Here is a 17,834-nt window from a genome sequence, read left to right as displayed (position 1 = left end):
CAATATTGCAAACTCCCACATGGATAGGAAAGGTTTAGAAGGATATGGGCCAAACACGGGCAAATGGGACTAGCTTGGACGGGGCACCTTGGTCGGCATGGACTAGTCAGGCCGAAGGGCCTGTTTCCATGCTGTATGACTATGACTCTGTTTCCAGGCTTCAAAGAGGGAGACAAGTGGTGGAGAAAAGCAACCTGGGCTCTCACTCTTAATCACTGGCAGCTCAACCCCTGTGTAACATGCACAAGTTGACAAGGATAATGCAACAAAACAGCCTAGTCAGCACTCTTGACTCTGAACTACATGCCTTTATGGATCTACATGAAGCACTAGGTTTACAATGCTTACCCAGAATTCAGGTTTGCTATAGTTGTCCGGCCAAAGCTGTAAGCATTATTTTCTGAAAGAGGCAGAATTTTACTGTTTAGATTGTGTTCCAAGGGGAAAAAGTTGTCATTAGAACAAATCATAATAGAAACTGCTGAAGATAAACTAGTGCAGCAGCACCTCAGAGGCATTGACTCAATATACCATTTCAGACACAGACTGACCGATTCTGACAAAGTCTACACCCTCTCCTCACCCAAACAATACCAATTAGCTCTGGTATTTTCTTCCTCTCTTCCCCCCCCCACCAAAAAAAATTGGGCAGAAGATACAAAAGCCTGAAAGCACACACCACCAGGCTCAAGGACAGCTTCTATCCCACTGTTACAAGGCTACTGAACAGTCCCCTAGTACGATGATGGACCCTTGACCTCACAATCTACCTCATTATGCCCTTGCACCTTGTCATCTGCCTGCACTGCCCTTTCTCTGTAACTGTAACACTTTACTTTGCATCCTGTTATTGTTTTCTCTCTATGCACTGTTGTAATGAAATGATCTGCATGGATGGTATGCAAAACAAAGTCTTCCACTGTACCTCTGTACATGTGACAATAATAAACCGATTTCAGCAGTACTTTGCATTTTCTTATTATTCCACTTTCATATTCTGGATTGGATCCATTTTAGTGCAGTCTGTAACATGACCTGTGCTTTTGTTTGCTCACTCAGGTAACTCAATCCTACAGCCAAACCACTGGAACACTTTAGGTACACACTTCTACTGTGGGGAATCAGGCAGGAGGCCAATGACAAGATGAGCTATGATCGCACTCAATAGCAGAGGCGAGCAGACAGAGGCAGTGTGGCTTACCCTGGCTCCTATTGTTTTTATTCTAGTCTCCATCTTAACAACAGGCCAACAGAGATGCAAGTGAGAACAGAATAATAGAGTGGGCATTGGTGATGGAACAGTCAACTGGCCCGCTTTTATTTGATGCTACTTCACACGCAGACTTCTAGGTCTTGGCAGTCAGCCACTCTGAATTTGGTATAAATTTCGTCCTTCAAAACCCCAAGGAACTCAGACCCAACCCCATAAATCAGCAGTTCATTATAGCCAAAGAGAGAGGAACAATGCAGTTTCGCCCTCTTTCATGTACATTTGATTACTAGGCTGCTCATCAAGCCTCTTAAATGAGGAAAAATATCACCAACAATCATGATGAGTGGCCACACGGTATCAAGGTGTTTGAACCCAAATCAGATCTACCACCCTTTTAAAGACACCCAAAAAGGAATGTATGGTAGGGAATTGCTCAGATTGTATTCAACCAACATGTGCTCAATTATATTAATCCAACCCAAACTTTATTTTCTGTAACTGGTTTTATTTGTGACATGGCTGCCTGAATGGTGCTACTTGAGTCAATGTTTCAAATTTTACAGAATGCGGCCCATGGCACAAACTTCGTGCCTACTCTGAAAGCTTCCCCTCTCTCTTTGACAGGGGTTCTGTGAGGCCCTCTCTCTGCTCCCCCTCTGCGATCTCTGGTGATCACCTGCCAGTGTGTGCTCCTCCTCCTCCCCCAACCTCCTTATTCTGGCTTCTGCCCTCTTTCTTTCCAGTCCCGATGAAGGGTCTTGACTCAAAACATCAACTGTTCATTTCCCTCCATAGATGCTGCCTGACCTGCTGAGTTCCTCCAGAACTTTGTGTGTGTTGCTCCAGATTCCAGCATTTGCAGAATCTCATGTCTCTGTACAGCTTATGGGCGTCAATTATTACCAATTTGAGATGATGGCAAGGAACAAAACTGAACCAAACCAAGAGTTTGGAATGGTCATCAGTTCTCTTGGCTAACGACCATCTCTAGTTAGGGTGCATCTGGAGTACTGCATTCAAGTCTGGTCACCCCATTACGAGAAGGATGTGGAGGCTTTGGAGAGGGTGCAGAAGAGGTTCACCAGGATGCTGCCTGGATGAGAGGGTACATGGTATAAAGAGAGGTTGAACGAACTTGGGCTGTTTTCTCTGGAGCGGCAGAGGTCGAGGGGAGACCTGACAGAAGTTTATAAGATTAAAGGGCATAGATAGAGTAGGCAGCCAGTATCTTTTTCCCAGGGTTGAAATGTCTCATACTAGAGGGCATGCATTTAAGGTGAGGGGGGTAAATTCAAATGAAATGTGTGGGGCAAGTTGTCCCCCTGCAGACCCCCCCCCCCTCCCCACAGAGAGTGGTGAGTGCTTGGAATGCACTGCCAGGGGTGGTGGTGGAGGCAAATCTGATAGAGGTGTTTAAGAGGCTCTTAGATAGGCACATGAATATTCAGAGAATGGAGGAATATAGACCTTCTATAGGCAGAAGGGATTAGTTTAGTTAGGCATTTAATTAGTTTGGCGCAACCTGCCTTCTATTTTGGATTTTCTACATGTTGTACAAGAGACTGGCTCAGTAAAGCTTAAGTCAGGAAAATGAAATGAATCTATGCTCCTCTGTCTGATAAGTAAGACGCCCTGTTGACTAGGAGAGAATGACCTTAAAATTAGGGTGTCACTTCAACAAAAAACCTGGAGAAACAGGAACTTGAACTTCATCACCCTGCACAGGTAGAGCACCGAAAAACTTCAAACTACTGGTTGGGATACTGTGAAGAAAACATTGCAAGAATGAATAAACCAATACTAAAAGTAGACCTCACTGGAAATCAGAAACAGTATAAAATACTGGAAACAAATCAGATCAGTCACCACATGGAAATAGGAAGCCAAGAGTTAGGACTCAATACATGGTTATGATACAGGTTAACTGGCCTTATCTTTACCTTGCTGTGCATGTTAAAGCATTTCACTTGTATTCAAATTAGAAGTGATAGCCCAGTGGAAATGCCCAAACTTACATGGGAATTCACATGGCCCAGACACTTGTCTGGTCATGTGATGGCCTGGCACTTAGCTTAATCAGGTAAACAAAGGTGCTCAGCCTCTGCTCCCCAAATTGACAGGTTCAGCAGCAAAAAGTAGAAGGAAAAGTGCTTTACATGATTTTGGATGAAATTTTTGCATCCCACAGCCGTGCTGGGACAACCTAAAGTTATGTTTTTGTCATCAGTTCAATATTCCACAAGGTCTTCAGCAAGATGTTTGACATCGTAAGCTGGTCTGGAGGGTTGGATCACATGGGATCCAGGGTGAGCGAGCCCAATGGGATACAAAATTGGCTTGGCAGTAGGGAGGTCGAGGGTGGTAGTGGAGGGTCATTTTTCCAGATTGGAGGCCTGTGACCAGAGTGTGATGATATTGAGTGTACCAGCCAAGAGCTCTAAACTTAAGTCAAGACTTTAAGTTCTATCTGGCATAAGTATCTACGAATACCCTCACTATAGGGAGATTAACCTACACTTCAAGGACTAGTTTACTTCACTACTTTAGTCTCTACAGAAAGGTGTAGCTGTCAATCACTATTTTGAGTGGTAGGTCCCTCCTCCCAACCAAGGAGGAGATACTTCCAGCTAACAAAGCAGTTTAAACAATTATTTTAAGTGAGACACGTTTAATTCTAATAAGTAATTCCTGACAACAACTTTTAACTTACAAAGGATTTCCAAACACAAGTACAATTCTTACAAGCTAAAAAGTCATACCAACAAGTTGCAGATGAACAAGTCGTCCATCACAAAAACCAAAGGCTGAGGAATGAATTCTAGGTCTTCTTTCTGTAACCCCTTCTGAGTCATCCCCCCTACCCTGACTGCTTTCTAACATTTATACTGGTTTTTCACTTGGTTGACATCACTGGCATGTGATGTTTTTTCCAACCACATTTTCAGGCCCAGGTGACTGGAGTGTTTAATTAAGCAAACGTGGATCTTTGGACAGGTCATACTGCTGTGCTAAAAAAAAGCTGAGGTTAGCAAACAAGCCTTTTTGGGACCTGGAAAGTGAATATCCATCACAAGAGGTGACAGAATCAGATTTATTATCACTGACTTCAATGACTTGAAACCTGTTGTTTTGCGGCAGCAGTACAGTGCCACATGGATCGATGCAGAGTTCTTTATTGTTCGTCATTTATATTAACTGTTTGGATGAGAGTATTGGTGAACTGATTAGCGAGTTTGCAGATGACAGCAAAATTAGCGGTGTAGTGGACAGTGAAGAAGGTTGTCTAAGGTTACTATAGATGTCACCTCACCTGGGAAAGTGAGCAAAGAAATGGCAGATGGAATTTAACCCAGACAAGTGCGAAGTGACACATTTTGGGAAGTTAAACCAGGGCAGGACATACACAGTGAATAAAGACACCTGGGGGTATAAGCATATAGTTCCCTGAAAGTGGCAACAGGGGTAGACAGGGTGGTGAAGGTGGCGTACGGGGTACAAGAGTTGGGGTGTCGTGTTGTATAATACGCTGGTTAGGCTGCGGCTGGAGTATTGTGCACGGTTCCGGTTGCTTGCATTGGAGGGCTTGAGTTATAAAGGAGAGATTGGATAGGTTATGTCGGTTTTCCCTGGAGAATAGGAGGCTGAGAGGAGACATGATAGAGGTATATAAAATTATGAGGGGAATAGATAGGGTAGATGGCCAGTGTCTATTTCCCATGGTAGGGGTGTCTAAAACTAGAGGGAATAGGTTTAAGGTGACAGGGAGGTTTAAACGAGATCTGAGGGGTAAATTTTTCACAAAGAGTAGTTGGTACCTGGAATGAGCTGCCAGAGGTGGAAGAGGCAGGAAAAGTAAGGCATTTAAGAGGCACCTGGACAGGTACTTGAATGAGCAGGGCATAGAGGGATGTGGGATGAATGCAGGCAAGTGGGATTAGTATAGATAGGCATGATGGTCAGCATAGACATGGTGGGCTGAAGGGCCTGCTTCTCTGCTGTACAACTATGACTTTAAGGTTCAGTATCACTGATGTGCAAAACTTACCGAGCAGGTCGCCCGAGAAGTTGACAGGCAAGACTATACCCACAGAGAGAACACCAATGACAACCAGCAGCCCGACAATGTGACGCTGGAAGGACAAGTAATGGACGGCATCCTCGCCACATTTCTCCCTGATCTCTTCATCTCTGTGAGAAGTGGAAACAGACACAGGTAACGGGTAAAATCCATCCCATCCTATTAGAAAATACATCATATTTTAAATCACTCCCCCCCCCTGCTATTTCCTCCTCAAATACTATTGAAATAAAGGGATTTTAAATAGTCAAAGAGCACTAATTAAACTAATTGGAGTGGCCACAGGAATTCATCAACTACGGCAAAAGCAGTTCAGGAATGGCTAATCATTCTTAGCACATTTAGGATTTCTCTTGTCATCTTCCAAGGAAGTTTTAAATCAAAGCACAAAATTCAAAAACAGAAGAATAAAAGCATTTAGACAAATAACAACAGTTAGAACATAGAACAGTACAGGCCCTTCGGCCCACACTGTTGTGCTGACCTATATGAACGATCAATCTACTAAACCTCCTCTCCTACACAGCTCATAACACCCCATTTTTCTTATATCCATGTGCCTATCTAAGGGTCTTTTAAATGTCCCTATTGCATCAGCAAGAAGCATTGTATTGTAAAAGGCATTTGGATAAGTATGTGGATAGGAGGGGTTCAGAGGGAAGTGGACCAAATGTAGGCAAATGGGACTAGCTTGAAGGGCACCATGGTCGGCATGGACGAGTTGGGACGAAGGGCCTGTTTCCGTGCCGTATTAATCTACGACTCTATAAAACCAATCGACTGCAAAATGAATTACAACTCATCTCAAATCTTAGAATGTGTCAGGAAAGACAGATGAAAGGTGACACAGTGGCCGAGCAGTACTGCTGCTGCATAACTTGTGCCACTTGGGTTTGATCAAGATCTCGGGTGTGGACCGAGTTTGTATGTTCTCCCTCTGATGGCGTGGGTTTTGCTTAGATGCTCCAGTTTCCTCACACATCCCAGAGACGTGCTGGTAATTGACTACTGTACATTGGATGGCAGGAGAATTGATGGACATGTGAGAGGAAATGGGGGGTTTGTAGGGGAATGGGACTGATGGGATTGCTCAGTGCTGGATAGACTTGATGGGCCAAAAGCCTCCTCCTGAGGTGAGAAAATATGAAATAATAAATTATCTTAATGCAAATATTTTAATAAGGGTTTAGGGAACAGGTTATCGGTTAAGACAACGAAATGAGAACAAAATGAGCGGTATAACTCTCAAATAAACTGCACTTCAATATGTAGGTTTTCAAATGGAGATGAAAGTGAAAGGACTGCTCTCAGCACATCAGATTTCTGCATTTGCTCACTTATTGGCAGCCTGTTAAATGGGTTTTATGTAACAGCACAGCTTACTTTTCAATATCTGATACATTCCACATCAAGGTAGGATGATGTGTGGCATTTGAATGGAGTCGCATCTATACGATTGCCCAAGGAGGGAAGGGTGGTCAGAAAACGTCAACATTTTCAGTGGGGCACTAGTGTCAAACAGCTGCTCGGAAATGATAGTATCGATGGTTTCTGGAAGCACACACCAATCTGCAGAGGGATGCTCGGCAGAGCCATTTGAAAAATCACTGATGTAACAGTACTGGGGGTGGGGTGGCTCGTGACAGAAGGCAATGCAAACCACAACGGGGGCTGTACAATGGGTCCACTGTGTCACTCCTGCCTGGTTGTGATTAAATCCCCTACCATGATGGCTAGATATCAAATGAGAAGATGTGTGGTGTGGCTTGGGTCCAGACCCAAGGAGTATCAGGCCTTTACTTGTATTACATCAGGAGGATTTTCAAATTCCACTCGTCACATTAATGATGCAGTAAAATTCTTATGTTAATCACAGCAAGAAGCTGCATCATGAGACACTTCCACAACTACAGGACTTGGCTTCAACAACGCAAGTCTTTATTGTCTATCATTCCGTATAAATTATGGATTTGATTTTAAGATGAGAATACTCACTTTATTCTAAAGATAGCAGTCAACCACGAACAGAAGCCCTGTAAACAAATATTAGAATGTTAGAATGGCGTAGTGTAGTAAATTACCACTACTGTTACCCTTAGCCAAGTAATGAACACTTTTTTTTTAAATGTACATCAGAGAATGGAAGAGACTTCTGAAACCACCTCCAGAACCCTTCCCACCATTGAGGACATCTTTGAGAGGTGGTGCCTCAAGAAGGCAGCATCCACCAAGGACCCTCACCATCCAGGACATGCCCTCTTCTTGTTACTACCTTTGGGGAGGAGGTACAGGAGCCTGAAGGCCCACACCCCATGATTCAGAAACAGCTTCTTTCCCTCCGCCAACGGATTTCTGAATGGTCCAGGAACGCTACCTAGTTATTCCTTTTTTTGTATTATTTGTTTTTGTAATTTATTGTAATTTTATGTTTTTGCACTGCACAACAACAGATTTCACGTCATCCAAGTCAGTGATAATAAAACTGATTCTGATAGCTACCTGATGGCTAGAGCACTTAATTAGATTGAGAGCCAACATGGCAAAATTGAAGGGGAAATGTCAACCCGTGGAACACAGAACCTGCTCACATGAAAGTTTGAGCTGAAGATGTACAAGTAAACTTGGGTAAGAACAGAATCCAAGGATATCTTGATAGGGCAAGATGAAATGAGGTGGGAACACTTATGTTGCAGCATTCCATGCATTAACTTTTACACACAAACCCCACAACAGTAGTCACGACTTACACTATTAAATGCTTTTTTGACGCTCAAAATGCACAGAAAACCTAATATGATACTTCCTTTCTAAAGGAGTGTTATAATAGAGCTGTAGACAATATGCAAGTGCAGCAGGAGCAAGCATAAATATGGATGTGGAAAGACGGACAGGTAGGAGCTTAAAGAAGGTGGCCGAGGTGACCTAACAGGCAGAGATAAAAATTAGTGGAAGGTCAATTAAAATCACTCAGGAAGAACAACTCAATTTAGTCAGGGTCACTTTGTGTATAACCCCTTTATTGAACAGATAGATCATGTCCAACGTTATATGGTTTCGGCAAGTAACAATCTAGTATGGATGGCCTATCCAAAACTTCTACCTCAATAGAGCAATCAAGTGCGGTCACCACGTCTGAGAGGCACATGACAAGATTTCACATGAACTGCAATGACAGGTATGAAAGTGGCAAATCTTCGATGCCATGCTCTGTTGAACTGTTGGAGCTTCAGTGTAACAAAATCCTTTTTCATACCCTTGTCTCATTGGAATTGGCAGCAAGGTGTAAATTCAGTCACCGTCTCACAGGAGAAGAATTTCACAGCTTACTGCCAGTGATCAGTCATCTGATAGTGGGATGTTTCAACTGTGCACTGGGAAGGCATGCTTGCAAGAGAGATGCGGCGATGCAATCACTAAAAAACTGTTATGCAGTCCTGACATTCACCCTTTTGCAAATGAGGCAAGGGGTGGAAAAAATATTCAGCAGATGAACTGGGTTTAATTCTTATGGATTTGTCACTGAGTCTGCCATTTATCTACCACATCGCTAACAGCCTTTTAAACACTGCCTTGGTTTTCAGTTCCCTGAAAACAGTACCTGCCCTGAAGTTCCCAATAAATGCATACAAGCACTAAATTTTTCAGAAAACCCAGTGTCTATGTTGTCACTGATGAAAATCTGCTATAGCTTAAGTAATCTTTTGAGGAAAAAAAGTTCTGTAAGCTGTTAGTGATGACACACAACTCTAGAATTGCCCATCATTCTGCTGGTATAATGTTCTAAGAGTCTGCAATGTAATATTCTATGCTTCTTATCAAGCAATTAGAGCTTCTACTTGTATCATCTGACCATGATCTTAAAGGGACATGGGCACAACTGCTATGTTTAGATCCTTTTGAGATCACCTCCTCAGCTGTTACCAATATTAGAAGAACAAAGGTTGTGCTCACAGAAACAGAATATGTATGTCAGAGGAAGAGGACATTCAGCGTGTTCTTGCTAGCTGAAAAAGAGCTCCCCAGCCCAATCCTAACTTCCAGAAGGCTGCAAGTCCTGAAGGCCACGAGTCTTCAAAGGCACATTCAAGTAATTAAAAAAAAATGTGGCAAGGATCTTTGTTTCTACCAATTTTTCAGGCAGTGAGAGCCAGATCCTTACCAATGGCAGGGTGAAAATAACTTTCAACACCACCAATTTTTCCACCAGAGTTAGAGTTGTACAGCACAAAAACAGGCCCTCCAGCACACCACATCCAATCCGACAGTTGTACCTACCTAAACTAATCCCAGTTGTCCACATTAGGTCCATAGCTTTTAAATTAGTTTAAATACAAGCCCTCTTTGAATAGGGTCCTTCCTACTTCATTTCTGTAGGACCCTTGGTTTTATATCCTACAATAAATTCTCCATTCAACCTCCACTATTCCAATGAGGACAACGCCATATTCATTCTTTCCACATTGCCATAATGGTTCAGTCCTTATGTTTCCGATACCAGTTCAGCAGCATCGTTCCCTCGAGTGCAATGACCAGAAACGTACACAGTACTCAGGCTGAAGTTGAACTAGTGTCACATAAATTTCTAACACAGTGACCCCTGCTGTTATACGCTATACTTTGCCTAAAGGAAGAAAACATCTTGTACGTTTTGTTTGATTTTTCTCGATTTCAATCATGTTCAGGGATCTGGGCGTTACTGACGAGGGCAGCATTTATTGCCCATCCCTAAGGCTCAGTGAAGGTGGTGGTGAGCTGCCTCTTTGAACCACTGCATTCCTTCTGGTTGGAAAGAGTTCCAGGATTTAGACCCAGCAAGGATGAAGGTACAGTGATACATTTCCAAGTGGTGTGCAACATGGAGGGAAAGCTCCAGCTGGTGCTGCTGCTTCCCTGTGTCTGCTGCCCTCGTCCTTCCTTATGATAGAGTTGCTGGTTTGGGAGGTGCTGTTGTAGTAGCCTAGATGAGTGACTTGATGCTGTACTTTTTGTAGACAGTCCCACCTCAGCCAACCAGTGCCAGAAGTAAAAGGAATGAATGTTTTTGGTGGTTGACAGGACGCGATCAGGTGGACTGCTTTGTCCTGGATGGTGTCGAGTTTCTTGACAGTTGAAGCCACACTCATCCAGTGTGTGCCTGACTTGTGCCTTATCGCGGATGGAAAGGCTCTGGGTATTAGGAGATGCATCAGTTGTCATCTAGTCTCTGACCTGCTCTTCAAGCCTCGGGTTTTATGGCTGTTCCAGTCAAGTTTCTGGTCAATGGTGAAACCCTGGATACTGATGTCAGTTGGATACAAAAGGCTGGTGAGTAGACCCTCCAACTGGAGATAGGTACTCCCTGTCAGCTTAGTTACTTGCTATTAATCTGCCCATGCTGGAATGTTGTGGAGTCTTGTTGCATAAAAGGTAGAGTCCTTTTCATTTACTGTAGAATAGAATTGAACACTGTGCAATCAGTGAACTGATCCTATGACAGAAGGAAAGTCTTTGATGAAACCATTGGAGTGAGCCCAGGACTACTGCCCCAAGGAGCTCCTGTAGTAATGTCCTGGGGCTATTGAACATCACCAACCATGCAGGTCATTCAGCCCTTCAACCCATGGCAGCGGAGCAAACCCATCAGTCCGATTTCCCTTCTTTTCCCCCGTAGCTCTGCAACTTAATCACTCTTACGTGCCCATCAACTCTCCTTCTGGTTCTTTTTGCCACTTCTCTACACTAAGTGATAGTTAACAGTAGCCAATTAACCTACCAGCGATCTTTGGGAGGTGGGAAGTAACCAGGGGGAATCCTACACAGCCGCAGGGAGAACGTGCAAACTCTACACAGAGCACCCGAGGTCAGGATTGAACTCGGGTCCCCGGAGCTGCGAGGCAGCGGCACTAACTGGTGCATTGCCCAAGGTGCCATTGCAGCTGCTGTATCCAGTGCTGTTTTCTCTTGGTACCAGAGTGAATCAAATTGGCTCAAGACTGGATTCAGTTCCAGCAGAGATCTTTGAAGTGCAGATGAACAACGCACTCACCATTTCTGGCTGAAAATTCATATCATTCGTATTTCATTACAACATAGATCATCATTGGTCCTCTCAAGTCTGTGCTTTCTTTTTGTAAGCAACCTCATTCCCATGTTTCCTTCTAACCCATTCTCTCTCATATCACCCATTAACCCCCCACCCTGATTTTCCCACCACCCACACTAGGAATAATTTACAGTGGCCAATTAGTCTAACCACCCGCGTATCTTTGGGATGTGAGAGGGGAACCAGAGCACCCAGGGAGACCGCGCAAACTCCACACAGACGGCACTGGAGATCACAATCGAAACTGGGTCGCTGGGGCTGTGAGACAACAGCACTACCTGCATCACAGTGTGGCACCATGGTTGTGAATGAGTCATTCCTGTACGTAACACATGTATGGCCTTGCCATTGATGAGGATGTGCTTGCAGCCTCTTTAGCAGCACCGTAGGAACTGATGAAAAGTTACTGAAATGTTCACTCTATCCCTCTTCTCAGATGCTGCCTGATCTGCTGAGTATTTCCAGCATTGATTTTATTTCAGATTTATGAAATGTGCAATTTTTTTTTTGCTTTTCTTTATCATGCTCACTACATCTGAATTATTAATATATACAGGGACTAATTACCTTTGTAGAATCCCACTGGAAAAAGCCTCCCAGTCACAAAGACACCTGTCAACCTTCGCTTCATGCCATGGAGCTAAAGTTGGATCCAATTTGGTACTCCCCCTCCAATCCGGTACTCCCCCTCCAATCCCCTGGTCTTTTAATTTTTGTTTTAAACCAGCCTGCATGGGACCATGTCAAAAGCCTTGGCAACATCAATACAGAATACACTGGTAACTTATTTATTGCTCAGGATGCGGTCCCAGGAACACTGGCACTGATGGAGTTGGCATTAACAGGCAGCGGTATATCTTGAAATTGTGCCTGGCGTTTCTCTGATCCCAGTCTGCTCTTTAACTACAGAATCCTTAACTATTGCTCACTTCATCCTCCCACCCTCTGTACAGATGAGACGCCCCACATGTTATGGTTTTGGCTCTGGCTGCAGATTATGAAGGACTGTAAAAAGGCCGTTTCCAGCCAGGTGCTTTACACATGCAAGTTATTTCCAATGGCTTACAATGTTTGAACTTCAAAACCTCGTTGACTGCCTTTGCAAAACAAGAAAGATTGCCAAAGCGCCCAGCCTCATTAGTATAACCTTGCTATTTTGTACACAAACAGGGGGGAAAAAAAAGAGGCAGCTATCCTACTGAACCACGTGCAGTGGCTCTGGGATTGTTGCTTCTTTTTCACCTCCTGTAGGAGTTCAAAGTGGTTCAGTATCACCACTTTTGAGTGTAGTTGGGAAGAAATAACAAATGCTGCCCTTGCCATTGACATCAACAGTGTAAGAATTAAATGAAGACTGAAGAATTCCGACATCCCATCTCACCTCCTCAAATCTCCAGGTGAAGTTGTGAACAAAAGTTGAACAAGAGTACTCTTCGTATTTTGATAATGAGATGAGCAATATCTTTATTAGGCACATGTACATCAAAACACAGTGAAATGCATCTTTGCATAGAGTGTTCTGGGGGCAGCCCGCAAGTGTCACCACACTTCCAGCGCCAACACAGCACGTCCACAACTTCCTAACCCGCATGTCTCTGGAATATGGGAGGAAACCGGAGCACCCAGAGGAAACCCATGCAGTCACGGGGAGAATGTACAAACTCCTTACAGAGAGTGGCCGGAATTGAACCCGGGTCACTGGCGCTGTAACAGCGTTACGCTAACCGCTACACTACCGTGCCTATTTTCACAGGGAAAAAATACACATTGCCAGCCTGGGCAAACAGTTTCTCCTTGTTGGGAACAGCAGTATCCAAGGACATAGCCCACCTTTGGAGCGAGCAAATTCAAAACTCAGCTGCAGAAACATGGCTCAGAATTTGCTGGCAAAATAATTGAGCTTAATGACACTTAGTTATCAGTAATCAAATTGGGGAGGAAGAGTTATCCCTTGGATTGTGAATCACCACAAGCTGCTGGCTTTAGTCTTGCAGATGTGCCAGTTTCCTTTTGTTAATGGGTACTTGACAAGAACCAGACCATTTTGATGAAGCAATCTTCTGATTTTACAATTGCAATGACCCTTTCCAGCTCTTAAATGGAAGAAGTTCAATTGTGAAATCCCAGTTACAGCCATGGTTTCAAAAGACCTTTTTAAAAATTTAAATATTAACTTGTTTTTCTTTACTTTTCTCTCATCATTTCCTCTCCACCCCTTTTTGAACAATTTGACTATGATTTACCTTGGTATACAAGTAAATGCAGCGGAGGTTGAAAACAAAAGATGAATATAAAAATGAAAATACAGCCTAATGTCTATAGATGGAAAATCGTTAGAATTGATTATCGAGGTAATAGCAGAACTTTTAGAAAGTTGTGAGAAGCAAAAGGCTTCAGTAAATCTGAAATAAAAACAATAAATTCTGGGAATATTCAGGCAGCATCCATGGAAAGAGAAAAAGAATTAACTCTCCGGGTCAAAGATGAAGGGTCCGATGAAGAGTCTTCGACCTGAAACATTTACTGTTTCTCTTTCCACAAATGCTGCCTGACCTGCTGAGTATCTCCTGCATTTTCTGTTTTTATTTAGAAAGTCATAATCTGATCAAATCAGAGTCAGCATGGCTTCATGCAGGGGAAAGTACACATGATAAATTTATTAGAATACTTCAGGTATCAACCAAAGCATTTAGTGTTTTCCCCCTTGCTTTTACATTTGATTCACCATTTCCCACTCTCACTGCTTCTTAATTCTTCTGTCGCATGACTTGTTCCATTATTCACCATGTTCTCAGGTGCTCTGGCAGCCACCCTAGCAGAGTAAAAGTATTTTTAAACTCAAAGGTTAATATTTGTGATTGGTGCAGTTGAGCTTCTGGTCAATGGTGACCCTCACTGTGATCCAGGAAGATACAATGAACCACTGCTGGTTCAGTGGTGAGGACAGATTTTCCAAACAACTTAGGAATCAATGAATTGCCTGCCATGTTCCATTACTTTAGAAAGGCAATTTGAAAAACATCAAAAGTCAGCACAATTAGCTGGAAATGCAAGTAACTGCAAGGCCTCTGTCACGGGACATCAGTGTGACTTTATGAAAACGTAATTTGATATGAATACCTCTTCCTCTCCCATGGACAAGTTCTCAGTTTTCACTCTGTGGTTGTCAACAGCCAAGTTCACTGTCAGTAAATTGCAGCAAGGAAGGTATTGGTTTATTATTGTCACTTGTACCGAGGTACTGTGAAAAGCTTGTCTTACAATCTCTCACAGTAACAAGTCAATGTAAAGGGACTAAGTCTCTAACATAATCTGGTCGGTCCCCAGGAACAATCAACAAATCTTCTTTCCTTTAAACATCAGCACTCCTAAAATCATTAACTTTCAAAAAGGAAGTGAATACACACTTCCAAAGATTACAAGGCTGTGCGGAGGAAAGACTGGAGGAAAATGGGCATGTTATAGCTCAACTGCAGATACAACTTAGCCTTAAAAGGTGACTGAGAAACAGCTTTGGGGAGCAAAATAAGATCATCGACTTTACCAATAGCAAATGCACACCACTACTATACGGCAAGCTAAACCACTTGAAGTAGGTGCAAACTGGTGAATCAGCAACTTGACAAATGTCAGGAAGAACACTGATTTTCCCCGGAGTATAATACTGTATCCTTTCAAGGGACAGAATAAGCAGCAAAAATCCTGGAATCAAAATACAGTTGCACTACACAAGTAGGATATATATAAAAAATTGCTCATCATTTGGACAGACAAGCCAAGGGGGTAAGTGAATCCTTTATGTGATTTCATCCTGCAATGTGAATGATTATGTTAAGCAGCAAAAAGTAGACACCTGCCGCCCCCCCCCCCCCCCCCCCCCCCCCCCCACCACCAAATCCCATCATCGTGAACGATGAATTCTCCAGTCTGGGTAACCCACTTCCCTTCTGTTCCTCTCTCTCCCCTCCTGATCTACCCAGCTCCTCTCACATAAGCACCCTTTTCAAACCCCTCCCCACCCCATTTTCTTCTTCTCCCCCACCTACTCCATCTGCTCAACATACACACTCCTTCCACTAGCTCCCCTCCTCCCACTGTTCCCACCTGCCCTGCCCACCTCCCATATTTGATTCCCCCACCTTCCTCTCCCATCAGATTCCATTATCTGCAGCCCTTTGCTGCCTCCACCCATCACCTCCCAGCTTCTGTCACTACCTCCACCCTTCCCTCCTCCACCCGACTCCATCTGCCAATCACCCTTCTTCTTGCCCCACCTCTATGCCGGCCAACTCCCCTCTATTCTTTCCATCCAGACGAAAGGTCTCGACCCGAAACGTCGATTGTCCATTTCCCTCCGCAGATGCTGCCTGACTCGCTGAGTTCCTCCAGCAGCTCATTTTTTTTTGCCCCATCAGTTTTTATACCTTTCTAACAAACTGCACTGGAATGTGAAGCAGCAAGGGTGGACAGACAGCAACTCTGAATTAGGCTGATTATTTCAGGAGCAGGGAGACTTCAGAAAATACAATTCACTAATTTCAATAGTAAATTACATCCTGCATTTCTTTTAAATTGGTTGCGTGGGGATTGAGCAACCTACACATCATAGGTAACATGCCCACTGCTGAACCCAGGGCAGCAAATTCACTATGTCCAAGCAAGTTCATGTGATACTTGTACTTAGAACACAGAAAACCTACAGCACAATTCAGGCCCTTCGGCCCACAAAGCTGTGCCGAACATGTCCCTACCTTAGAAATTACTAGGCTTACCCACAGCCCTCTATTTTTCTAAGCTCCATGTACCTATCCAACAGTCTCTTAAACGACCTTATCATACCCGCCTCCACCACCGTTGCCGGCAGCCCATTCCACACACTCACCACTGAGTAAAAAACTTACCCCTGACATCTCCTCCGTACCTATTCCCCAGCACCTTAAATGCATCTCATCATCTTATACACCTTTATCAGGTCTCCCCTCATCCTTCGTCACTCCAAGGAGAAAAGGCCGAGTTCCCTCAACCTGTTTTCATAAGGCATGCTCCCCAATCCAGGCAGCATCCTTGTAAATCTGTTTTGGACCCTTTCTATGGCTTCCACATCCTTCCTGTAGTGAGGCGACCAGAACTGAGCACAGTACTCCAAGTAGGGTCTGACCAGGGTCCTATATACTTCTTACAAGATCACCACATTGTCTTTTGTGGACTTCCAATTTGGAAGGAATTACTCTGTGTGCTCCCATTGGTGAATAAATGTTAAGATCCACCATCAACAATATAAAATCTGTGTAGGTTATTTAAAGCATGCACTTAAACTTAGTAACTGCCAAAAGGCTTTCAGATGCATGCCAATGTAGTCCACTGGAGACACACTCATACCGTTTGGGATTAAATTGTTAGATATTCAGATAGTACAAATTTATCATCATGACTCACACCACTTAACAGCTATCCAAATGGTACTGGCCATTTGATAACTGGGTGTATGCAGAGTCTGTAATGACGGTGTGGTTCGAAAGTGATCTTTAATTTGCATGGTCGGGCTACACTTTAAACACAGACCTTTCAAACAGAACATGTAGTAGTAGCACTCATGCTACAGGAAGATTACCACAATACAGATTTACAAATAGCATGCAGCATTTGTAGAATCACAGATTTGTTAATGGGCAGGAGGCCATTTAGTCAATGCCAGATCCAAGGAGCATAATCCTTTCAGTCCATCTTCCCTGCTCTTTCTTCCCTATCCCTGCAAATTATCTCTCAAGTGTTTATCCAACTCTTTTGAAATCACTTAAGGCTGTGTTTCCATCATCCTGACAGGCAGCAATTCCAAACCTCAACTATTAGCACTATAACCTAACTGTAACCCTAACATTTAGCACGCTGGCCTTCATCAGTCAGGGCACTGAGTATAGGAGCTGGGACATTATGTTGCAGTTGTACAAGTCGTTGGTGAGGCTGCACTTGGAGTATTGCGTACAGTGTTGGTCACCCTGTTACAGGAAAGATAGCGGAGAAGATTTACGAGGATGTTGCCAGGACTAGAGGACCTGAGTTATAGGGAGAGGTTGGCCAGGCTGGGTCCTTATTCCTTGGAACGTAGGAGAATGAGGGATGACTTTATAGAAGAGTTTAAAATTGTCAGAGGCATAGACAAGGTGATGGTAACAGCCTTTTCCACAGGGTAGGGGAGTCCAAGGCTAGGGGGCATGGGTTTAGGGTGAGAGGGGAAAGATTTAAAGGGGACCCAAGGGGCAAATTTTTCCACACAGAAGGTGGCGAGTATACGGAACAAGCTGCCAGAGGAAGTGGTTGAGGCAGGTACAACAGTATCATTTAAGAAGCACTTGGATAGGTACATGGAGGGGTGGGGCTTAGAGGGATATGGGCCAAACACAGGAAACTGGGACTAGCTGGGTGGGCACCGCGGTCGGCATGAACTTGTTGGGCCAAAAGGC

The 17,834-nt window shown here is 43.8% G+C and overlaps 1 protein-coding gene across 4 annotated transcripts in view; it reads right to left on the bottom strand.

Annotated features, from left to right (window-relative positions):
• LOC127574799 (CSC1-like protein 2) overlaps window positions 1–17,834 on the bottom strand; it is a 156,979-nt gene that overhangs the window by 61,596 nt on the left and 77,549 nt on the right. For all 4 annotated transcript variants that reach the window (XM_052024162.1, XM_052024163.1, XM_052024165.1 and 1 more), the window contains 3 exons: window positions 7,287–7,324; window positions 5,259–5,401; window positions 349–400 (listed from right to left, as the gene is read on the bottom strand). In XM_052024162.1, coding sequence (XP_051880122.1) covers window positions 349–400; window positions 5,259–5,401; window positions 7,287–7,324 — 233 coding nt within the window. The remainder of the gene's footprint in view (window positions 1–348; window positions 401–5,258; window positions 5,402–7,286; window positions 7,325–17,834) is intronic.

Source organism: Pristis pectinata, chromosome 10 (genome assembly GCF_009764475.1).
Source record: "Pristis pectinata isolate sPriPec2 chromosome 10, sPriPec2.1.pri, whole genome shotgun sequence".
Lineage (NCBI taxonomy): Eukaryota > Metazoa > Chordata > Chondrichthyes > Rhinopristiformes > Pristidae > Pristis > Pristis pectinata.
The sequence above is the reverse complement of the archived record's forward strand: the minus strand, read 5'-3'. Positions and strand labels throughout refer to the sequence as shown.